The sequence below is a fragment of the Hoplias malabaricus genome, chromosome 7, assembly GCF_029633855.1.
Source record: "Hoplias malabaricus isolate fHopMal1 chromosome 7, fHopMal1.hap1, whole genome shotgun sequence".
Lineage (NCBI taxonomy): Eukaryota > Metazoa > Chordata > Actinopteri > Characiformes > Erythrinidae > Hoplias > Hoplias malabaricus.
Window position 1 is genome coordinate 24128850 of NC_089806.1, and position 25442 is coordinate 24154291.

The window sequence follows — 25442 nt, forward strand, 5'->3', positions numbered from 1 at the left end:
TATTCTATATAACTTTAGTTCACTGAGTCAAATCAAATCTGGGCAATATATTCTCAATACATTTGCTTTGTTTTGCAGACAATTTCCTATCCAAAGTTTAATGAAGGGTATTAATTGGAGTTTTCCCCTTTTGCTGCAGTACAGATTCTTTGTTAGGCTCACACACAGCTGCTCCAGAGCATGCTATTTTGTGTGCACTGTTGAACACATTTGTGAGGGTTGGCTTACTTTAAATTAGGCATATTTACCAATCAGAATACATATCTGGAAACATTTTAGCAGAATGTATAATGCATGGAAAACATGGAAACCTCAAACACAAACATTTGCTTGGTGTGTCTTATTTAAGGCATGTGAATGTTTTGCAAATCATAAATTGCATGTGATTCTACACATTGACAGATGTTCAATTGATGGGACTTGAGGGCAAGGCACCAGAGGCTTCGTTTGTAAGAACAACAGAAATTAACCTCTAGGTGCAGGATACATAAACCGATTTGCAAGCCTTAAAGCAGCACAATTACGCATCAGAACAACTTCAGGTTTAAGATGGAGTATCGGATCATTTCTGTATACGAGAGGCTTTTTATTCCATCATTTTCACAGACGGAGTGCTTATTTCATTACACAAAATGAAAAAACTATATGAGTGTGAAGTGTTATAGTGGTGGAAAACCTGCAAAATATGGCCATTTGGCTTCAGTTTAGCAGCTTAGCATCAATCTGGGAAGTGTTGCATCAGAGACCCATTCTCTGGAGATGTTTGTAGATACTGATAATACTATGCAAAAGAATAAATACCATAGCTCCTCATGATGAAAATGTCAAGTGTTTCAGGACTCTACAAAACGCTCAAGAAAATGAGAAACAACATGAAGTGTCTCCAGATGTAATCCTCTACACTGTATTGCTAAATGCCATAATGCCTTATGAGGAATGGTAAAATCTTCATATGCAGCGTCATGCAAAATATGACTATAAAACCTTATTTAGATAAGGGGCACCAAGATATTTTCTGACTGACTCATCCCATTTTCCTTTTCTGTTCAATGATTAGCTCATTAAGATACATGGTTGTGGTGTGTTAGTGTGTGTTGTGCTGGTATGGGTGGAGAAAATATAAGTGACATGGAACAGAAGCAATAGCCTTTCAATGTCGAACTACAGATTGCACCTCTTTGATAAATAGAAAAAGAGGTCATTCTAATGTTTTGATTGATCTGTATCTATAGATTAAATAGGACTCCTCCAGTATTATACATTTTTATATTTTGGGGGTTTGGAATAATTTAATTGTAAATAGCAGAAAAAACAGATAACTACAATTAGGGAAGAAAAATACCTGCAAGTCTCCTTACAAAATTCTGGTCTATGACTTTTGCACAGTTTTGTGTTTCCCTGAGATGCTATAGTTACCACAGCCTTCACTGGGGGGCATCTCTGGCTAAACGTTCAAAGCACTTTGTAGACATCTTACTGTGAATGTGCTCTTGGATGCATTTCTGCAATATCAGTGGTAAATGACGCACATTTGGATTCAGCAAGTGCACACTGTGAACGTAACAACAGCAAGGACCAGTGCTATTTTTCTACCATAGGTCAGGGAGCATCATCTGACCCAGCTAATCCAGAGTTTCACTACTGTATGAAGTTCAGTCTTGACAAAATAAGAGTCTAATTTGCTGCAAAACCCTTCCCTCTTTAGGGTTTATAGGGTTGCAGTCTGACTACTGACTCTCAAAAGTTCTTCTGTGTGTTATTGGATTATATAATAATGTCATTACAGTGAGCACAGATAAACAGATGTGGGAACTCTGAATTATGTTTGAATACTTCTGTTTTTATTTAATGTATATATTAAATGTGTTATGAATGAGATGTTAAAATGTTTGTAAATTTCCAAGTTTTCCTTTTGAAGCAATAACAGCAAAAATTGTTTGATTAAAAGTGTCCTGTATTAGACTTGGATTGCTGAACGGCTGCATTGATTCAGCAGTATAAAACATGCCACTATGCTGGAGCAGTGGAAACATATTCTCTGAAGTATTGAACTGCACTAAACTATCTGATGTTTAACTAATGAATCTGCGTTGGAAAGATGAGAATGCTACCTACTCTTATGTACAGTATATTACCAACTGTAAAGGATGAGGAATAATGTTCTGGGACTATTACTCATGGCTCATACCCCTTAGTTCACATTAGATGCGAATTGAAATCTTATTGCTAGAGCATAAATGACATTCTGTAAAATGATGTGCTTCTGACTTTGTGGCAGATATGTTTTTACATGTTAGTTTTCATATGATTTTTTTCATTACGGAAGGTTTATCAAACCAGCATGTAGATTATAAACTTAATTTTTTAAAAGCATAAGGTGTGATAATATACATGTTAAATTGTAATCAATTTCCACCAGCACCTCCCATACAATTAAACAGAATTAAACTTTGTGGTGATGTAAAATGCAGTTTTAAGTGTTGCTTGATTTAATTTAATTTGATTCACTGAGCAAATATTGTTTTGCATTTTTCTCAAGAGACTGCTGGTACTGACCCATTAAAAACAACAGATGACCATGCTGAAGAAAACTGCTGGAAGCCATACAGCTTTATATAGCTGGAGTGTTGGTGGAGTTGTAGTGGAATAGTGTGATCAAGCATTTGCTACTAAGCCTGTTTTCGTCACGCATTCCAAATCAAAATCCACAGCTCCTATTCTAGTAGGAGACTTCATGGGTTATTATTGCAGAACTGCCACACACAATAATATGATCATGCACAATGCCAAGCATTGACTGTAAGCGTGGAATGTGATAAAACACGCTGAAGCAGTGAATAAACCTCCAAGGACATTTGGCAGTCAATAACAAGATAGTTTAACATACAAAAGCATACTATGGAATTGGAAAAATGTCAGAAAAGCTTGGGGAGCATCTAGAGTCCTGGGATTGTGGGTTCATTCCCCACCTCAGGTCATGATTGGTGAGGAGATTGGTTTGTTCTCCTCACGCCTGTGTGGATTTCCTCAAGGTGCTCTGGTTTCCTGCCACAGTTTAAAGACATGTTGGTATGTAGTTTGGCTACATGGGCAAGGGTTTGCATATGGATGGCATGTCCCTATCAAGAATTGACCTTACAAACATTTGCGCGAACTGGTTCACATTTCCATTGGTGCCGATAATTCTGATATACCAGTGTCTGTAAATGACTGAAAAAAACAGACTGTCTAGGCTTTCTCTCTTTCTCTCTGCTCATGGCAGAAGCATCAGGAATTTATTTAATCAATGGAGAGAATGCAAAACATTGAAAAGCACAAACTGAAATCAATATCGTTCTATTTCTGCTTTATAGGTGGGTAATATTGACTTATTTTTGCTGTTTCGGATCACTTAACCTGGACACAACTCGGGAAATGGCTAACTGCATTACCAAAAGTTCAACAAAACTAAGCAACTTGAGTTACAAATGAGTTTCTGGGCTAACTCAAACAATGAAAATAAACTTACAGACAAGTTAAACTTCATTCACATACAAACAACTATCGTTATTTTTCCTTAAACATACCGTTCCACCTTAAAAAGTTGCTGAGCTTAGGTTTACCCCACAATCATAGATGTTCCCTTTAAAAGCTTATTCACTCTGAAAAATGTTGTCAACTGATGTTGTTAACCATTTTAACTGGTAATCTGTAGTCAGGCTGCTAGCAGAAGAAAACATAATGGGAAGAAATATCTTATCCATCCATCCATTATCTGTAACTGCTTATCCAATTTAGGGTCGCGGGGGGTCCAGAGCCTACCTGGAATCATCGGGCGCAAGGCGGGAATACACCCTGGAGGGGACGCCAGTCCTTCACAGGGCAACACAGACACACACACATTCACTCACACACTCACACCTACGGCCACTTTCGAGTCATCAAACCAACTCCTCACAGACAGTCACCCGGAGCGGGAATCAAACCCCCAACCTCCAGGCCCCTGGAGCTGTGTGACTGCGACACTACCTGCTGCACCACCGTGCCGCCCGAAATATCTTATTATGAGTTCAAATTCAGTCTACAATTAATGGATTAGTTTGTATGCACTGCAGGAACCAGCAGCAGGGTAAAATGCAGAGCAGGCTGAGGAAACAAGTGGCTCTTCGGGGTTTCAGGGGAGATTATAAGGATGCAGTATTATTAGTCTTAGGATGCTCAGTAAAAATGAATGTAAACATACACTCATTTTTCAGGGGAGGTTTTCAAACATACCATAATAGCTTTAGAGACAGGTAACTGACATAACAACAGTATGACAATTCATTTGTCTGCATAAAGCCCTGGTTTCTTTATTGTCCATATTTTATATTTGTATCATATGTAGGAAATGGCTTTTCTCACAGAGTAAACTAGTGACTCATTTTCAGGCACTCCTGTTTTTCAGCCTGTTTTCGCTATACATTCCAGAACACAACTCAGCTGCACAGCTGCTACCTTTACATATCAACACGTTTTGAAAGGCAGAATGTCAGGGTGAAAGGTGATTTGTATATCAGTGGTGAGAAAAGGAAGCATGGATAAGACTCCAACATGAACTCAGCGTGTTTCTATAAAGGTGGTGGAAAGCTAGTTGGTTTAGGTCTTGAATCATACTTTTCAAGGAAAGCTCTGCTCCATCAAAACTAGAGGACCTTCATAACAAACCTCCACTGATTTCCAATTCAGCTTTTCTTAGGGAGTTAGTTCACTGGATCTTCGCTAATTTAGACATTTATAATGTCTCACTTTTAGTCACATTTATATTTATGAAAATTGAGTGGTAATGACTGCTTAAACCTGGATCTTGAGAACACCAAAACATTTTATACATTTGAATTTTTTAAGTTTTGCCTAATTTGAGAAAGCTGTTTTATACATTGTGTTTTTACATTGTGTTTAAACATGGATGTTTTAAGACCTGTTTAATATTTTCAACAACGGTTCTCTCTGTTTCCATATTAACAGTGTAATGAAACTTGGGCTCACAAGGACATGCTGTTGTTACTAGTTGGCTATCAGTCTGTATATCTTTCTTGACAGAATACACACATGGTGTCTGCAAGGAGAAGGTGTAGTTAGTTTCCTGATGGTGAGTGTCATTTCAAGACAAAAATAAAGACAAATATTTAATTTATATATATATACTTTTTTTTTTCAGAGAAATGACTTGCTTACCTGTTCAGGAGAAAATTAGCCAAATCTGGAAGTGTCTTGTAGTCTTGCTGGGCTTAACAGCCATCTTTCAAACAAGAGGAAATACTGGCCGTTTTTTGGAGACTGTAAAAATCTGACATTATCTTTCTTCACTTGGTCAATTCTTGGCTGAAGAACACTGTGTCTGTGTAAAATATGTGTATTGGCAACCCAGTTGGGTTGGAATCTCCGCTCCGGGATGGACACTTCTCAAAGGTAATATACTGTCTTCAGCACAACTCTCAGGGATGCCAGTGCTCCATCTCAGCCTGTTTCCTTAATCTATGGTCACACACCCTGGACATTTATGACTTGTATGGGTACAACCATAACCATAACCATAATTGCACCATATATTCATGTTCACCTCCTCCAATATTTTGTTGATGAGATTTTGTTGTTTTGTGTTAGCTTACCCCCTTTGCTATGTTGTGCTGTGCTAATTCATAACGTAATTCGTACTTTATTGTGCTCACCTTCTTTAGCACCGACACCTACAGACAGGCTGTCTTTTTTATTTGTATCAGTATATATTTATTTACCATTTACGTGAATCATATATTATCATGGTACCACAATAACTTTAATAATCTTTATCCCTAAAGCAGATTTGAAGCTGATCTGATGAGTGACTTTGAGAATTAACATTTAGGGAAAAACGATGTGACGTCACACATGCTGAACCACGCCGGCGAAGTCGTGACGCGCTCCTGGTGTCCGCGCGCGCCTTCAAATGTCCGCGGCGCGCGGCCGGAGCGCAAAAACAACTAAACCTACCAGCGACGTGCACTCGCAACCACAGACATGAAGAGCAGCATCAGCGGTGGTGGCGGCGGCGGCAGCGCGAGACTCAACTTCAGCAGTAGCGCGAATACGAGCACGGGAACGGGTACGAGCAGCGGCAGCAGCGCGCTCTCCTCCGTCCACAGCGCGAGCCTTACTCTTGTGGTGCTGCTGCTACTTTCAGCGCTGCCGCTCTGCGCGGGTGAGTCCCACACTTTCATCGTCTTAATTCTTACTCGTTAGGAGTCGTGACTTTGTTCTGTGTTATTTAAGTCCAGAGCGCTTTGTTTGGACGGGAAACCGAGGGAAAGTGACATTGTGAAACTTTTGTTAAAGGGGAATTCCACCAGGTCCAGTTTTAGTGTACGACGCCTTTAGTTTACAATGCATTCATTTAATTTTCTGTCCGAAATTAATTTTTACCGTTGATAATTAACGGTATACCTGACAGGGGGTATTGCTAGACCGCTGTAAAGCAGTGCAGCTGGAAATTTATAACATTCAATATTTTGGGCACAGCTGGGAAAATGGCGTGTTGGTTTTCAGTGTAAAAGAACAAATCCACTACTCAAGTATAGATTTATTTGCGTATTTAAAGCGCAAATTTATTGATTTATTTTCATTTTTAGAAAAAAAGTAACATTGAAGGGGACAATATAAAACAAACACTGTTTGTAAAAATCTCATGCTCCTGCACATATCCCATATATTTAACTCTGGAGAGACACAACATTAAAATCTACTCTAATTTGTTCTCTCTACAAAATGTGCCTCAGGCATTAGACAGTATAGTAGTCAATGCTTAGAAAATGTCTCGTGACATAGCTTGTAGAGTCTTCTAATTTGGAATGTCTGACTCACTTTTCCAGCACTGTGAAAGATTCAGACTGCTTTTCTCTGGAACAGATCATTTAATAACAACCACTCTGAACAATTAAGTCTCAATATATGAAGCATATTTGGCAAAATTCCCATTGAAGTCTGAAAATTGCTTTAAAATCGCTAAAAAAAGTCAAAAAAGACTCTGAAAAATGTAACTTGGTCAATTTTGGGAAAGGGCTGCTGAAAATTATGTTTACAGTTGAAAAGGTATTGCGAATGTGTGATGTAAAAAAAGGATAGTAATAATACAGCCAAAATTCAACATTTGTAACCTCTGTTAGTGGAGTCACTGGAAACGTGAAGACTGAATACTACTTGTACATTTATTTCAGAACTGCTGTTTTAAAAAACATCTGATATTTCCCCCAAATGTTCAACTGCCTTCACTATAATAGATGAATGGAAGCATGAAAAATAATTGTAAGGCATCTTCAATCCAAATTTAAATCCACAGAATGTCTTAAACCAACACAGAGCAGGTACTGGTCTCCTGAAAGGCATTTTAAGAAGTGTGCTGTAACCTCCTCCATAGTTGCTTATTTGCATAATTAATTCAGCCATGATATGACCATTAAATGATATGATATGACAATTATATTATATGACAATAAAAAATCCAGTACGGGGTATTCAATAAATGGCATGTAAGTTCAATAAACAGCTTGTTGCTTTTGTGAAGTATTAGTTAATGTGAAAATGTAGAAGGGTCAAAATGCATGGTGTTACATTGAAGATGATCTATTTTTAGTAACTATCAGATTTATTCAGATACAGTTGCAGTAGAAAAACAGTAGGAAATTGTTCATTCCCTCCCTCTGCTATAGTGAAAGTGGTCTCTGTTGTGGAGATTTAAACACAATACAGAGTTTTCATTTTGAGTGTTTGCATTAGCTTTGTGAAGTATGGTTTCATTTTGAGCAGTAAATTGAAGAAAATATTTCTATTTGTCAGCTTGCTGTGCTGTGGTATCACAGGTTATGGACTAAGGGTGTGTGTGTGTGTGTGTGTGTGTGTGTGTGTGTGTGTGTGTGTGTGTGTGCGTTTTATTATGTGTTGTGCTATAAAATATTGTATGTCTGATTATATCAACTAGCTGGTTGATGGCATTGCTTATTAAAAGGTTTGAAAACGCCTACTGACATGATACGTCCTGTCAGTTTTCCCAAGTATAATATGTGAACATGTCCTCTAAAGAGATCACACTTAAATACAACTTTTTTTGAAGAATAGGGTTTTTTTTAGTTTAAAATAATGGGGGAAAAATTACATACAAAAAAGTACAGATATCGCACAGGTCACATTGTATGTTTTTTCCCAATATTATACATTCAGCAAATATATAAGAATAGTTTATTAACCTGTCCCATTAGCAGTGTACTTTGAAGAGGATTATTATTTATTTTTATGAAAATATCAACAAAACATTTTGACCAGTGGCATCTAATCTCTCGGATTTAACTGAATGTACCAGTAGAGCAATTTTGCAAAGAATTAAAATTAGGTGAATGAAACTGTGTTCCTTAAACACCATGCATCTTAATACATTATTGCATCTGTATCTATGCACTTTCCTGCTACAGTGCGCTCAGATTTATGAGCTTACTCTGTGTTCAATTAAAGAAGAGGTTGGCAGTATTTATGATGTCTTGCCTTTAACAATGCTATTGTTTTCACACGTGGAGCTTTATTGTAGGAAGTCTTGCTTTATAAACAGGAACACTTCCTTTATTTCTCTACATTAACTCTCAGCACTGAATGAACTACAGTCTCAGATGAACTGTTATACCATTGAATTAACTTATACAGTGTTAAATTGACTCTGTTTCTAAATTATCCTACTACAGAGTAAACAGAAGCATTCCCTTTTATTCATAATGGACTTCAAACACATCTTTGTGTGCCTGCTTGAATAAGGCAAAAGGGGTTGAAAAATACCATCACACTGGTGGATTTTAAATGTCATGCCCATTGTTCTGTGTGTGTGCTGTACCAAATAACTACTCGGTCATATCAGAATATTATGATCACCAATTTGTTTCTACATTCACTACCCATTCTCTCAGCTCCGCTGACCATACAGGAGCATTGTTTAGTTATAAAATTACAGATTGTAGTCCATGTGTTATTCTGCATAAATGTTAGCCCCTTTCACCCTGTTCTTCAGTGTAACTTTAAAAATACTGTTGTACCCTTTAAATGTATTTACAGTGTTTGTACATTTAGTGACAGCAATGTACCTACGTCAGCTATCGCGATTATTTAATTAAAGTGCAGGACCTCTACACGACCACTACAGGGCAGGTATGATTTGGGTGGTTGATCATTCTCAGCGCTCTAGTGACACTAATGTGATGGTAGTATGTTAGTGTGTGTTGCGCAGGTAAGAGTGGATCAGATACAGCAGTGCTGCTTAAGTGGTGCTCCTTTATGGTCAGTGAAGCTGAGAGAACAGACAGTGAGTGTAGAAACAAGGATGTGGTCATAATATTCTGATATAAATATTATGATATGTGTAAAATGCAGTCATTACCATTATCAGAACCCCCCAACACGGTCTCAAAAATAGAGCCCTCTAAGTGTTGAATCAATTCGCACCATGTTGAATGAACTCTTAAAGCACTGAATAAATCTGTACAGGGCAGGACATCTTTCAGTAACAACATAGTAAAATGTTGAAACAACAGCGCAGCACAACAACTAAATATAGTCTATATTCATTTCAAATCTGCCAGTTTTGTAGCACTGCTCCCTCCATAATTGTCAGATTTAGTCTATAATTTGGCTGACCTCTAACAACCTCTTTACAGTGCTTCTAACAGATCTATGAAACTTAGGCTAATTAGCATTTTGGGAAATTTTACTGCATCTTTCTTTCTGTATATGTTTTAATATGAAAACAAGAAGTTTCAAATATCTTTAGATTTTTTTGACAGTGCTATTAATACATTAAACATCTTAGACTGTTTTGTAATTGTGTAAATAAATTATATCTAATTGTCTCCAGCTGTTTCAGAAGTATGAACTCTATAATTGCTTTGACAGAATAAAAGATTCCCATCCTGTTATACAACCCTTTGTTTGTTTCAGTAAGATTTAAAAATTCCTCCTCATTGCTTGATGTGACTGGAAGTCTATTGATTTGACGTGGCTTAAGACGTGTTCATGGGCTTCTATTGATTCAACCCTCAGTGGTGTCCATATCATCCAAACTGACTAACAGAACTAAATAACACGGTTATTGATTCCACAACATCTCTGCCTAGTGCTAAAATAAATAAATAATAAAAAAATAAAGAAACTCAAACATTTAAATTTGATCCTGGTTGTACTGGACTCATTCATTCATTCATCATCTGTAACCGCTTATCCAATTCAGGGTCGCGGTGGGTCCAGAGCCTACCTGGAATCATTGGGCGCAAGGGGGGAGTACACCCTGGAGGGGGCGCCAGTCCTTCACAGGGCAACACAGACACACACATATTAACTCACACACTCACACCTACGGACACTTTTGAGTCGCCAATCCACCTGCAACGTGTGTTTTTGGACTGTGGGAGGAAACCGGAGCACCCGGAGGAAACCCACGCGGACACAGCTCCTCACAGTTGTACTGGACTTTGTTTCTGAAATAGTTTTCATTTACTGTAGGTCTAGTGGAGAAATCATCCTTTTCTAACGAGGTACATTTCTCTTCACTGTTCAACTTCTTCAAGCCTAATTTCACATATTAATTGAAACAGCAGAATTGATCTCAGTTCAGTGTAAAAGGGCATCGTCCACCAAAATACCAGGTCCACATCAACCTGTAAATCTGTATCATTCTGTGTGAAAATCAAACAACAGAATAGCTTCATGACAGAAATTCACCTGAGTAGTGTCCGTATTGGAAGTTTGACACTACTAAATACTTGTACTACAACCAAAGATGTTCTGTAGGGTTCAAGTCAGGTGATAGATGTGCTTAGCGTTTAAAAGATTTTAACTTCTATAAAATGTATGTCCTTTTTTTGTAATGTGTCTATGATAATTTCTGCTAGGTGTCTTAAGAGTGTCACCAAGTGACAGGATGACTTCATGATTGATTTATGAGAGATCATGGAGTTCTGAAGGCACTGGCCAGTCTGCTTTTCAGTCTGATGTTTTTTTTATTATTATTTTAATAATTGTTTTATGAATAAATAAATAAATGGTGGATAATAGACACTGTGGATCTGTCCCAAAGCCCAGTGAGCTGAAGCACTAACTACATAGACAGTAGTTTAAGTAGGCAGCATTCTAACGGTTGTCTGTCCACATGAGGCATATTATTGAGAATCTATAGTTAGAGAGTAATTGCGTCACGGCTTGTTCATGCCCACTCCATGTGACCGGTGTTTACTTACCTGAGCTGACAAGGTTGCCTCAGTGTTTCAGCACAATGATTTCTGGCTTCCTGTTTTTAATTGCGATTTTAATTATTTTTGCTCTGGAAGAAGAGCAAAATAGATAGAAGTTGTGCTTGTGTTGCATCATGGGATTGTCTTCGCAGCTGAGGAACGGGTCAATGTTGCCTTAAAATTTGACCAGATTAAGGTATCTCAGTAGGCAGCATATTAAAGGTATCTAAGAACTGAGATTCACACAGGAGTGTGCAAACTATGATGTTAAATGTTCTCTGTGCAGAAAGCTCACTAGGTTTTGGGGCAGACCCTGTGTCTTCCTTCAAGATTGATTCATACACCTTTGGTAACTGGTAGTGTGGCTCCTGGAACTATAACCAGGTTTTACTACATGTAACAATGTGTAGCCTGTTTTTCACATTAAAATGGATGTCATTAAAAATAATACAGTATTGTATCATTTAACATTTTTTGTGCTGTGTCTGTAGTAATCTAGTCCTTTATCAGTGTTGCCAGAATGCTGCCAACAGTTGGCTTGAAGTTTTTTTTTTTTTGGTTTATGGACAATGCTCTACCATCTATGACACCGAGGTATTCTAAAATTCCAGTAGCACTGCTTTGTCTGATCCATTTGTATCAGTGCAACACACTTTAACCCACCACCAACTCTTCAGTGTCACTGCAGTGCTGAGAATGATCTGGCACCCAAATCTTACCTGATCTGTAGTGGTAATATGGGAGCCCTGGCCATTGAAGGGCAGGGTGAAAGGGGCAAATGAAGTATGCAAACAATTAATGGAATACAGTCTGTAATTGTAAAACTACAAAGTACATCTGTATAGTCAGTGGAGCTCAGAGAATGGGCAATAAAACGAGGAACAGGGAGGTGGCCCAAATGTTATGTCTCATCAGTGTTGGTGTCTGTATTTTCAAAGGTGCTCCAGTGTTCCTGAATCCATCCACAGTACAGCATGAGCAACTGTTAAACCAGGTAGGATTTATCCACTCCCATTAAAACCACCGCACATAGGGTGAGGCATATATCATCACATGCATCCTTATTAATTCCCATAATCCTTCCTGTAATCCATCTTCCCCATAACTGTAAATTTTAAAACCATGGGGTCAACATGTGATCCTTAGAGGCCATAACACATCATATCAGTTTCCCTGCAGCACAGCAGAGCTGCATTCAATTAGTCACATAATGACTCAACCTCTGTTTTTTCTGTTCCTGTGAACTACAGGTGGAGCTGAATAACACTATAGAACTGCTAAGAGACCTGTTTTCAAATCCATATGAAAACAGTTCAGTGTTTTTGGCCCTTGGGCGTTTGTAACATTTAATACATCTTCATCTATCAAAATGACTTTTAAATGGAGTCAGTGCATTTCCACATCAGAGGTGTCATATGAAATTAGAAAATATAAAATATTCCTGTGTGTTTGCCAGAAAAGCTTCTTCCTTGTAATCAATTCACCTTCATGTTTCCCTTGTGCCTTCCTCTCCTGCAGATAGATAATGCATGCTCATCCTACCTCTCGGCAGAACGACCCCTCAGGGTGAGTGAGGCTGTCTTTATGCAAAGCACTGTCCCTTAATGTTGCCGAAAAAAATAAATCCTTTTGAGTCAGCTCCAGAGTCGGCTCCAGTCTTTGGAAAACATCTTTTTGCCATTTCCATAGCATTTAGCCTTGACTTGAGCCATCTGGATGAAGTGTATCCAATTAAACTGTCTCTAACCCACTCCCACGTCTCCTCTTTAGACATTTGACATACGGCGGGACTTCTGCAGCTTGATGCTGGGGGTACTGCAAAAGTCTCAGGTGAATGTCCTTGTGCTTCAAAAGTGTTCAAGCAGATGTGATATCAAGGTTCCTGCTCATGTTACTATCTTTCAACAGAACAGTAATTGACATACTGTCTACTGTATTAGAATGATATACAATGATTATGGAGTATATCAGCAGTTTTGAGTGAAAGGTGTAACAGTAATATGATTATTGTTTTTTGAAAAAGTTTCAACATTTTTAATAAGAAATTAATTATTTGCATTACTCGTTAAAAAAGAGAAAAAAGTAAATTATGCATGATGCATTTAAATCACAGAGCAATATTTCACTAACCCTGCTGTTCTGATACACTTTCTAACTGGAAAGCACAAACAAAAGCCCAGTAGCCATTTTCAGTAGGCCCTAATTTTTATTAAAATGTCCAATCATAGTAAACCTCACATAAAAGGCATGTCACTTGCGCTTAACTCTGTAAATAATATAGCAGTTAGATAGGTTAATATTATAAATGTATTTTTTTTTGTTAAGAGTTTCAGAGCAGATAAAGTGGTGAAGTTGTCAGTAACTGCAAAATTGTTAGACACAACCACACAAACCAATATCATGGTTCGAATAACCGGTAGGATGCAGCTATAAGGGAATTGTGGAATGATGCTGATATCTGACATCCTTTATGTAGGCCTATAAACCTGTAAACTCTTAAACAATTTCGTGAAAAATACCACAATCTTGTACACCTCTCACCTGAATATCAAAAAGACATTCAAAGAGTAACATGGATTAAATTGTTTAAAAAATAAATAAATAAAAACTAATTACAAGAAAAGAAGTCATTATAATATAGGTATTTCTGAAAAGAAGTAGCCAGTAAGTGCATCTACTGATGTATTAAGTAATAGTGTAAATATATACGGAGTAAATAAGTTTGACTTTTTCTCTTTTTGCAGGATATGGCAGATCGAGAGCCCAGTAAAAGAGTGAGTATTTTATCTTCCAGTAGTCATCTACACACATTCAATGACCAATTACAGTCCTATTACTGTCCAATGGCTTCATAACATCAACTATTTTTTTTTCTATGTCTTTGTGCTTGTCTGATCATGTGTACTTGTTAAATGTTACTTGTCCTTATATATTGATTTATATATGTCATGTACTTTTTTTTACACTTTGTGTTTACATATTGATGTGTTGTGTGTTTGTACTTGTTTTGTTGGGTTTTACTGATTGAATATGTTTGTATGTCTCTATGTTAATGTGTATTGTATGTAGTTTTTATTTCATTATACTAAGCCGAATGGGGCTGGATTGAATGATGGGACGGTAGGTTATTTGAGGTTTTCTCATTCTTTCTGCTTCACTTTAGCACTTGCTGCTTGCTCATTCTGTCAAGATTCAGCAAACTTCCACTTGTGTCGTGTCACACATTTTAACTGTAACCTACAGGTATACAGACAATAATGAACACACATACACTCAGTCAACAATGAATACCGCTTTCTACCCTTCTCTTTGACCTGTGTCTCTTTCACATTGTGTTGCTGTCTTCACTTTATGCTTCATGTGTAAGTTCATATGGGTGCCGTGCTGCTCATCACCTGGCCTGTCAAGATATGTCAGAACACAAATAGTGTAAATATTCAAAGCATCCAAAAGACAAAGAAAAAGGGCCAATTTATGAAAACAACTTTGTATTAAAACTCTACAATTATTAAATGCATACTGTCTTTCTTAAGTGCTGTAATTTTCTTGTAAACACCCCCTTCTGTGTCAGATTTGCTAATTAGTTTCTTATTCAGCAAGGTAGCTAAGTTGCTGTTAGCTTTCTAACTTAACACCTGAGCTTTTTGGGTGGCATATCTCAATAAATATGTGGTGCTGTAATGACAAATTATGGAGCGAGTTCAAAGTACAAAAGATGTGAGTTAGGATTTCACAGAGTGACAGTTTACTGTCTAGCATGGCTCAAAGTACTGCATGTAAAAGCTTAGAGGGCACTTCATTACCTCACAATTATCCTTTGAACATTTCTACAAATGCTCATTTCTAGAGAAATATTAATTGTCTATAGCACAATTTTGCAATTAAAAGAAAAAGAAATCTGGCTTACAACAAAGTTTTTGTGTTACAGAAGATGATAATCAGTGGTGTAATCTCACAATTGTAGTTAGAACATAAATGTCAATACCTCTATTATATTTTTAATATCTACTAGCACCTAATATCTACAAGCTAATATCTACTAGTATTCTAGTAGTATGTTAGTGCTAGCACAGCAGGTAGTGTCGCAGTCACACAGCTCCAGGGATTCAAGATTGTGGGTTCAAGTCTTGCTCCGGGTGACTGTGAGGAGTTTGGTGTGTTCTCCCTGTGTCTGTGTGGGTTTCCTTCAGGTGTTCCGGTTTCCTCCCATGGTCCAAAAACACACGTTGATAGCTGGATTGGCAACTCAAAAGTGTCTGTAGGTGTGAATGAATGTGTGAGTGTGTGTTACCTTGCGAAGGACTGGCACCCCCCCTTTGGGTTTGTTCCTTCCTTGCGCCCAGTGATTCTGGGTAGGCTCCGGACCCACCGGGACCCTGAATTGGATAAGCAGTTACAGATAATGAATAAATGAATGAATGTTAGTGCTAAGCTTACAACATTCCATGTGAACATTTATTTTGGAATTCCAGAAAGCCAAGATGTAATTCGTTCCACCCATTTTAAACCCAAATGAGATTTGATCCCACCATCACTTCCTAATTATATTACTGGGTAGTCTGGCATGTAAGGCTTTCTGTTAAACTACTGAAGCCCCAGCAAATATAAGCACTCGATTGGCCGTTTCGAACTAGATTCAGAATAGAAAAAAATCATGAATACTAAAACATGATAATTAAAAAATTTCACAGGCTTTCTAGTGTGTAAAACACTAGGAAAGTAGTATTGATGTGGCAAAATATGACAATTTGAAAAATAAATTTGGGGCTCCAAACTCTTGGGACATCCTTAACCCAAAAATCCAAAGAAAGCCACTTACTCCTATTTTCTGTTCCACCTTAAATGTGATATGTACACCTAAGCTTCTTGGTATATTGGTAGTATAGGATGTATACTATATGCACAATTGTATTTGGACAACTACACATTACACATACAGGAGCTTTTACATCATCCTTTTCTAAATCCATATCCATTAGCATGGTGAATTTTTGCCTATTAATCCAAAAGAGCATTTGTGAGGTCAGACCTGGGCTGGCTTGAAGTCTCTGTGGCAATTCATCCTAAAGGTGTTTGATGGGGATAAAGTCAAGGCTTTGCGTGGGCCAAATTCTAAACTTGCAAACCTATTCCTTGCTTTATGCACTGGAGCACAGTCATGTTGGAATAGAAAACGTTAATTGACACAATGCAGTCAGGCAGGGAAATTTCTTGGCATTCACCAAACCCAGACTCGTCAATTTACATAACACACTTCCACTGCTCCGGAGTCCAGTGGTGGCATGATTTTCACCACTTCATCTGATGCCTACAGTTGGTGCTTGATATAAGACTTGCATCCCTGGAAATGCATGCCTTAAAGCTCCCTTAAGACCAAAGCCAGGCAAAGCTCTCTTATTAGTACAACATTATTACATATTTCTGTGAACGACTTAGGTCTAGGTGAATACACATACATTCGTGCCATACAAATACACATTCTCATTGCCATGCTGTCACCTCCCTGTATCTTCATGATGCTGGCCCTGGTGGATAATACAGGTCCAGAAAGTAAAAACCCTCTCTAGTATTTTGTTCCAAATGTCTCCCAAACTTTGGATGGATCAAGAGAATAGGCGACTTTGTGGACCTGAACTACCTGCTTCTGCTGCTGGCCAAGAAAGTTTGCTTTTGCATGGCCTATGTGATTTTTCCTGTGTTTGGAGTGAACATGGCTGCACTTTTTGTGCAATATGAACACTGAGCCGCACTGAGGACGTGTGTGTGTGTATAGTTGCATATGAGTGAGTATGACTGGTGTGCGTAGAGGTGGTGTCCTCTCTGCGACCCGTGCCCTCTCTCTGTCAGGGCAGTTGTCAGTTGTTCATGGTTTTCATCTCTCTCTCTCTGTGTCCCTGTGTGTATGTTATGTACGTGTTCGTGTGTGTTTTGTGTGTCAGTCCACTGTGTTTCACCCTCTCCTGCAGCTCATACCCAAGCTCCATACCAGAAGACGCAGAAGAGAGGAGTCACATGTATGTATCCTCTGCATGTTTCCTCCTCATATAGTTTGTACAGAAGATAACACTAAGAGAATGATCTCTTCTTCCTGTCGAAAAGATCAACCATCTGTCTTCATTCCCACTACATGCAATTACATCTCTGTGATGTAATTGTGTTGTTCCTGTTGATACTTCAATGTCACCACTGCCGTAACATCTGATGCTGTGTCAATTCAGTGAACATGATCTTTTTTTATTCTAAAGGTGTCCAAAGGTTCTTAGACACTCTTTCTAATTTGTAATTTTAGCTAATTTAAAGACTGTTACTGCAGAAAGGAGGAAACAAAACTCCTATAAACAAACTGTTTTTCAGGTGACAGTGTCTAGAAACATTTGGACACCCAGTGTATTTTAACAGAGTGGTTCAAATTTATAAGAATTTGCAGGAATATGTTGTAGAGATTCAACTGTTCCTCATCAAGCACTTAAATCATGCAATAACAACTGTTAGTCTATTACAATCGCTTTAAAAAAGTAACATAAAGGTTCCACGTAGTCTTGTAACTGTAAGCCCTGTCCAGTTAATCTAACAGACAGTGTTGTCAAAGGAGTGTATACAGCATTAACTTTTCCTCATCCCTGTAGCAGAATAAATGATACTGGACCAGGTCATCATGTCGCATAGAGCACACAACTTTTCAGTAGGTTATAATCACCTGCATTTTGTATATTGATATTATAAATTGCCAAACTGTTTCATTTGTAGATATGAATATCATAAACCAGTCAAAAAAGACGTAGACTGAATCTTTTACTCAGCAATTCAGTTCAATATTATATGAGCAAAATTACTTATTAAAGTTACTAAATGATAACTAGTACACTCTAAAGTACTTTTGCAGCAATCTAGGTTCCTTGAATCCTAGTTTTACAGTTATTAGAAACTTATGATTTTGCATGGGAATAATATTGTTTAAAATTAAAGTGAAATAAGTAATGTGATTTCTTTCAACAGACTGTTGCATTATTGAATGTCCTTTTTGTGCTACAAGTTGCTCTGTATATCTGAAATATTAATTTAAAATCAGAGCTGTCTGGTTGAATTTTGGGGGATGTTTTTTGGACCCTTCTAGACCCTTTTTACAAATTAATATTACTCAAAAAAGTAGCTCTTACTTGATGGGTTTGGAATTTGCCAGCAAGCCATTCTGGGAGCTTGCCCGCAAAGCACAGAGACTTGTTTGGAAAAAATGTCCAGAATTTCACTTTTGATGCCATTTTTCCCTGTTTTAAATGATTCCTCATTTGATACATGTAAGCCTCTGTTCAATTCTTTTAACACAAATTTAATTCCATAAATGTAAAATACATCTGCATCCTTAATTTCTGATCAGAAGTTTGGATGCTGCCTCAGAGTGCATATGCTAACAATCAGAATTTTCCACAAATTTCATGCAATTACATATTTCTACCAGAAAGTTTGCCAATTTCATAAGCTTGCCAAACTTACACAGTGAAGCTTTATGTTTATTCAGTTTCAAAGGAAAACTAGCTTTAAATTATGTGCAGGTGCTATACAAATCAAAATTGTTCTTATCCTTTGAACCATCACATTTACAAATACTTTTTTAAGGAGCAATGCAGCTGAACCAAAACTAGTTCTTTCAAAGGAAGCTTTCTTGCACTTTGAGTGTAGAATCAATATATCCATGATAAACAAATTTCTTTTGCATTATTTAGACACTGATTCCAAGTTTTTGAATGGTAGTGTATGAGATCATATCTTTTGTGATGACGTTATGAGATGTTTCAGAGGTATCTCTGTTGATGTAATTAGTGAACTGATGAGCAATGAATATCCACTGCAAGTTACACAGATCTAGAGGGATCTGAACGAAGAAGGAAATTGAATCCTTCTTTAATAAGCCGTGATTCAACTTTCTATAATACAACTATGATTCATTCTGTTACATCTCTGAGGTGTTCCTTTCACTCATTAGGTGCTGCTTTAATTTAGCATGCATGATTTTTGTATATGTTTATGTGTCAGGTGGGATGAGGTATGGGACCTTGCACTTTATCTGAAAAATGAATGCTGATTTTCCTCATGGCCTTATGTTTTCAGTATATTCTCATGAGTGGTTGAGTGGGTGTGTGAATGTGTATATGAAAGTGGGGGTGCACTTGCATGTATTCTTGTGTGCATCACTTTCCATGTGCACACATTGCGCTTTGCCTCAAAATGAGTTGCATTAGCTGTTCTTTTCCATTAGGCCAGCAATTATTGGCTAAAATGATCTGCACTGACCTGCCCTGCTTAGCACAGATACTATAGCATTAACAGGGAGACAAAATAAACAAGCTCCAGATGCAACTTTAGACTTCCACAATAAGACATAAAAACTCCCTTTTGCACAGGAATGTTCCTAACTCTTACAGAAGAACTGATGAAAATATCTTCCAGATTTTACCACACTTCCAGCCACTGAACTAGATATATGTCCTTAAGATTGTACCACAAATCTGGCCAACAGTTTCTTCCAGCTGTCTTTTACATTGTGTGACAATTTTATTATGAACAAATGACATTTTCACAGTTACGTGGACTAAAAACTCTTTACATTATTTTACCCACAAAGTTGAAGACTTTTTCCACATTTTACTGTATATTTAATAGTTTGGTGATATATGTTTTTTTTGGCAAAGATAATTTGTTATTCACCAGTCTAATAATGATGTTGCTGAGATTTATTTTTTCATGCTTTAACAGAATTACTGTAAGAATTGCTTAAAACATCAAGAATAATTGCATTTTAAAATGTTTTACTCAGTCTTTTAACTGTAAGCCATGCCCTCTTTATTTTATTGTTTTGGAAAAATATTTGCTCATTTTGAAATTGCTGCCAGGAACACGTTCCAAAACCGCCGGCATCTTTAACAATACTCTGTAAATGCCTGGGAACTGAGGAGACCAATTGCTGTAGTTTTAAGAGTGAACTGTTTTCCCATTCTTCCTTGATATAGAATTTCAGCTGCCCAACTGTTTGGGACTGTTATAGTATTTCACACCAAATGTTTTCAATGGGTTTACTATGGGACACTGCCTCAGTCCATTTTAAATGAGCTTGGGCCGAGAGAAATGAGCTTTTGGAGCCTGTTTATATATGGTTTCCGCTTTGCATGATAAAGTTTTAAATAGCAGTTGTGGATGCAGCAAAGGACCGTGTTCACAAACAATGGTTTTGGGAAGTGTCTCTGAGCCCATGCAATGATTTCCACTAGAGAATCTTGTCTGTTTTTAATGCAGTGGCACCTGAGGGCCCAAAGACCACAGCCAGCCAGCATTGTATTTGGGCCTTGTCCCTTGCATATAGTGATTTCACTGGATTCTTAGAATCATTTAATATTATGTACTATAGATGAAGAAATACCCAGGTTCTTTTCTGTTTTACAAAGTGACACTTGAATTGTTTCACTATTTGCTCAGTCTTTCACAGTGTGGTGAACACCTCATTTTTACTTCTGAAATAGTCTATATATAAATAAGCTCTCTTTTAAACCCAATTATGTTACTGACTTACTCCCAGTTAATCTGATTTATTCTTCTTTGTAGCATTACAGGATGTTACATGTTTACACAGCTAATATTTGAGTTACTCCAATTCTTCTTATTTTATTTTTCTGTTCCACTTTAAATAGGCAAGGCTGAAGATGAGAACATTTTAATTCCTCACTTTTAAAATACACAAGCTACAGTTTACACACCTTAATGAGGCATTACTCCTCAGAGTGTTTCACTCTGGAAAGGACATTCTTCAAAGAGATGCCAGTGCTTCAGCTTTGAATGTTCCCTTAATCTCTGATGACACACCCTGATATTTCATGGTTTAATACAGCACATATTACATATTGCTCCTTTAAACCATGTGAAACACATTAAAAGTGGTTAAATGAGAGAAACAAGCAAAAGAGAGCTTCTACTCACTAATTCCTAATCTTTGAACATTCAGGGGGTGGGGTGAGCACTGGCGCTGAAACTGGTCATGCCGAACAGGGATATTTAGTCAGATTTCTCACATTTCAGCATATCTCAATGATTTCATTAAAACCCCAGAGAACAATGTTAATGTGCGGGAAAAGAAAAAAAAACAGCATAAAATCTCCAAATCAAAAGCAATGTTAACTTATATGATGTTATTGTCTCGGCTGGGTAGGACAGATGGGGGAGGCGGACATAAATGCAACAAATACTTTATTAAAACAAGACCAAAACAAACACGAGCAAGGAGGTTAACACACTAACCAAATAAATGAAACAGGAAGAATTTGTCAGACAACCGTAAACCAGAGTAGACATGGGAGACAGAGAAACACACATCTACACACACACAAACCAACAAGGGAAGCACTGAAAGGACAGGACAAATGAGGAACACCTGGTAACAATAATTGGACAGAGGCAGGACTAAGGCGGGGAATAGGGCGGAGACAAGAACAACAACAAACAGAGCCATGTGCTACATGAGCACATGGTGGGGAAAAACAGACACAGGACAGGGCCAGGGCGACAGTTATGGCATTTTGCAATGCATCTGGAAGCAAATATTCTTAAGTTTCTGTATCTATAATATATATATAATTATAATATAAACATAATACTATATTATAATTAATAATTTATAATATAATAAATATATTCTGTATATATTTCTGTATATATATAAAACACAACTGGACTTTAAAATAACTACTGTACCTTTAAAGATACATTTACACTGTACCTTTAGTGACCAATAATTTATCCCTACTGTACCTTTTTTCTGAGAGTGTAAAATGAAGTCCCCAGAAGCTGGGTCAGTGTGTAGTCTATGATAGACGTTAATTCAACAGTTAAGTTACTGTACAATAGAGTACAATAATATATTTTTTGCTTCAGTACTTTACTAAATCCAGGTTGCCAGAAGATATTTGGTGCTAAACTGTATTAGGTATTTGAAGCTTAAAAACATTGTGGGTCTTCATGACATGTATAAAACACCAAAAAACATGAGATGATCAATCCTCTAGGACAGGGGAGAATTCATCTACTTTTGCAGATTTTCTTCAATTACAAACTTAGGGAAATGCCACTAAAGTATTTATTTGTATAATAGAAATAGTCCCTGTGTCCAAAATGGCTCCCTATTCACTATTCCCTATATTATTCACTATATAGTGCACTATTAAAAGGAACTGAATTCAGGAGGGTAGCGAATGATTTCTGACACTAACTCATGTGGGTTTTTACCAAACAATGCTGTGGATTATGGGTAATCTGATATCTGCCAGTGCATTGTGGGATTGTTTGAGTGCACTGAAAAAAGTTTTTGGACACTACTACAAAATGGTGGAACCCCAAAATAGTGCACTATATAGTGAATAGGACACAGCTTTGGACACAGAATATGTGGATAGTGTGACCGGTACCTGCTTGTGTTTTCCCCTGTCATGTGATCACCCTTCTTGTCTTGATTACATCCCATGTGTGTCTTGTCTTAGGTGTCTATACAATACATGTGTCTGTGTTTCCTGGTTGTCTAACGTTGATGTTCCTCTCTCTGTATATGTTCTATATGTTTCTGGTACTTGTTTGTGTTTGGCACTATTTGTTTGTGACTTTTGTTTTTTTCCCTCGTTTTCATTAAACATTCTCCTTCACTTACCTCACTCCTTGACACAGAAAACAGAACTAGAAGTATACAGAACATATACAGAGACCAAGACAGGAACATCAGTAGTGGACAACCAGGAATCAAAGACACATGTATTATATAGAACCTAAGACAAGACACACCTGGAATAAACTCAAGATATATGACATTGGGAACACAAGGAAGGGTGATCACATGACAGGGGAAACAAGATCACATGACATGGGAAACACAAGCAGGAACCGGTCTCAAGTTACAATATGTGAATACTTTCATTGAGTATAATTAAATGTGTAATTGTGCTTAATTCTAGTGAGTCAGAAATGATCTCTGTGATGGAGATAGAGACTAGATGTCTGAGGTGATCTGTTTTATGAAGACAAAAAGCAGTAAAAGTATATTGCAATACTGAGAAAAGGTTTGTCCTAAAACTTAATTTAAAATATTAATTTAAAAATTCATACAAAAATGTACATGCAAGGTAAGAATAATGGAAATAGGGTTCAGAGTAGCCTTACTTTATTTTTCTATAAGACCACTATGAATATCATATAAATAATCTCTGAAAACACATTGGTATATGTTTTTTCAGCAGAGTAATTTAAATAGCTTTATTTGGGTAGATATTTTGGCTTCCGTTTTAACAGGAAACTGGAAATCTGAATGGAGCACTCAAGTACTGTAAAAGATGTGTTAAATTCAAATGTAATTAAAGTTTTTTTTATTTTCAGGAGTACCTGCAGGGCCCAAGAGCCATCCAGAGTAGAGGATATTTCTCATACAGGGTAGGCAATTTATTTGATGTATTTAGGATTAATATTACTTTGTTACAAATTATATTGTGCTTAGATTGTTTTTTCAGTTGTAGTTAGCCTTTAACATGCTTCAGAACCATTAAATGGCCTGACACATTCTTTTTCTTTCTAGCCACGAAATGGAAGACGATCAACAGAATATGTGTAAAGAGAAAGAAAAAGGTAACTGATTCAAGGCCCTGTATAGCCTCATAGGCATCCCTAGCCCCTACCACTTAGCCCTATGCCCAGGGGTAAGGGGACTCAATTCTTGATGGGATAAATGGGTAGGGATCTATGGACATTCAAATGGAATTTTTCAAAGTTGAGTCTTATGAATGCCTTATCAAACACAGGTGATAAATGGAATTTCAAAGAAAATTCAACCAAATAAGACACTGAATTCAGCTTCAGGTTACTAAAGAGTTATGGCAGGTGATAATATATGATCCTTGAACACTTCTGTAGTCCAGCAGTGAGGTTGTAGCACTCTACTGCTCCTTCTGACATCACTGCAGACTGGCAGACTTGAACAGTTGTCCCATTTTGATGGGAAAGATTTTAACTACTATGTCTGTTATCTCAGTTTAAAAGGGCAATGTGATACTCGAAAACAAGGCGTAGATGTAAAATATGAAATTGGATTGGACATTGTTCTGCAGAACACCCTCTAATAACAACACTGCTTTGTGGTATACATCCACATTAATGAGCTTTCATCTTTATATCTGTCTAGTCCTTGTCCTGTGGAGCTGCTGTTCAAACCCGAATGAAAACCAGAAAACCCTGGACAACACACCCATTTCTCCAAAGTTCCTGCTGTCTGTCTATGGTGTATAGTGATGTTGAATGTACATAAATAAAACCCAAATAAATTCTTTTTTGACCCAAAGGTCTTGATTGTGTAACCATGTTGTGTCTTTTGAATTAAAAGCATTCTGAAATGTTTTCTCATTGTTGTAGTTTGATTTTGAGCAAGACAAGATGTTAAGAATTCGTAAATATCTGTGTAATGAAAAATGATGGGGATTTGTTGATGGCTTTGGTTGACGTTAATCCACCTACTCTTTATCAGGCTCCTTCACCTTCTTTCTCTCACTCCCTTAATGTATATCTAGACATTTCCATCACCTAGTATTTGTGGAGAATTGAGCCACAAACACAGGTGGGGTTAAATGTGACGTTCATGATTGTAATATATATATAAATCGTTTTTATAAAATTCAGAAGATGTTTCCTCACCTTTTGTTAGTTCTCCAGTCTGTTTGTGAGCTGGAAAACGGTCTAATGTTTTTTACAAAAGAGACAGAGAAAAGGCATCTGTCTCCAAACATTCAAAAGCATTAACCAAGATGAGGATGTTGCTCTATTCTTGCTCCATAGCTGGGTAAAATTGATTTATTTTTGGTGGTTCAAACTTAAGGTATAAATATCTCAGCTAATCGCATGAATATAAACACAGACTGAAACAAATCAAGTTACAAATGAGTTTGATGTCCCCTTCAATTGCTACAGACAGTAAACTTCATATACAGGACCTGTTCTTCAATTCATGTTCATTCATTCATTATCTGTAACCGCTTATCCAATCATTGGGCGCAAGCCTCGGATGTTACATTGATGCTGCATTTTATCCTGAATTAGATTAGATACTCTCCCCAATTTACATATGAAGCTTTGGATGCATAAGGGAAGGAGCTAAATTGGGGAATATATCATGTC

General features: G+C 37.2%; 1 protein-coding gene across 4 annotated transcripts; it reads left to right on the plus strand.

Moving 5' to 3' along the window:
* Positions 1 to 6011: 6011 nt before the first annotated feature.
* Positions 6012 to 24628, plus strand: nmu (neuromedin U). Of its 4 annotated transcripts, none has more exons than XM_066677808.1 (9): positions 6012 to 6199; positions 12194 to 12249; positions 12774 to 12821; positions 13026 to 13085; positions 14000 to 14029; positions 14325 to 14375; positions 23658 to 23711; positions 23854 to 23903; positions 24457 to 24628. In XM_066677808.1, exons 1-8 carry the CDS (start codon positions 6019 to 6021, stop codon positions 23887 to 23889), a joined length of 516 nt encoding a protein of 171 aa, XP_066533905.1. In that variant the 5' UTR covers positions 6012 to 6018; the 3' UTR covers positions 23890 to 23903; positions 24457 to 24628. The 4 variants fall into 4 exon arrangements, 3 of the variants coding, with proteins under 3 accessions (XP_066533905.1, XP_066533904.1, XP_066533906.1); XM_066677807.1 differs by lacking the exon at positions 14325 to 14375 and adding an exon at positions 17195 to 17269; XM_066677809.1 differs by lacking the exon at positions 14325 to 14375.
* Positions 24629 to 25442: the final 814 nt, after the last annotated feature.

Coding starts and splice junctions, on each gene's coding strand:
- nmu (XM_066677807.1), top strand. CDS start 6,019: ATGAAGAGCAGCATCAGCGGTGGTGGCGGCGGCGGCAGCGCGAGACTC. Junction 6,200..12,193: donor AGCGCTGCCGCTCTGCGCGG/GTGAGTCCCACA, acceptor GTATTTTCAAAG/GTGCTCCAGTGTTCCTGAAT. Junction 12,250..12,773: donor ATGAGCAACTGTTAAACCAG/GTAGGATTTATC, acceptor CCTCTCCTGCAG/ATAGATAATGCATGCTCATC.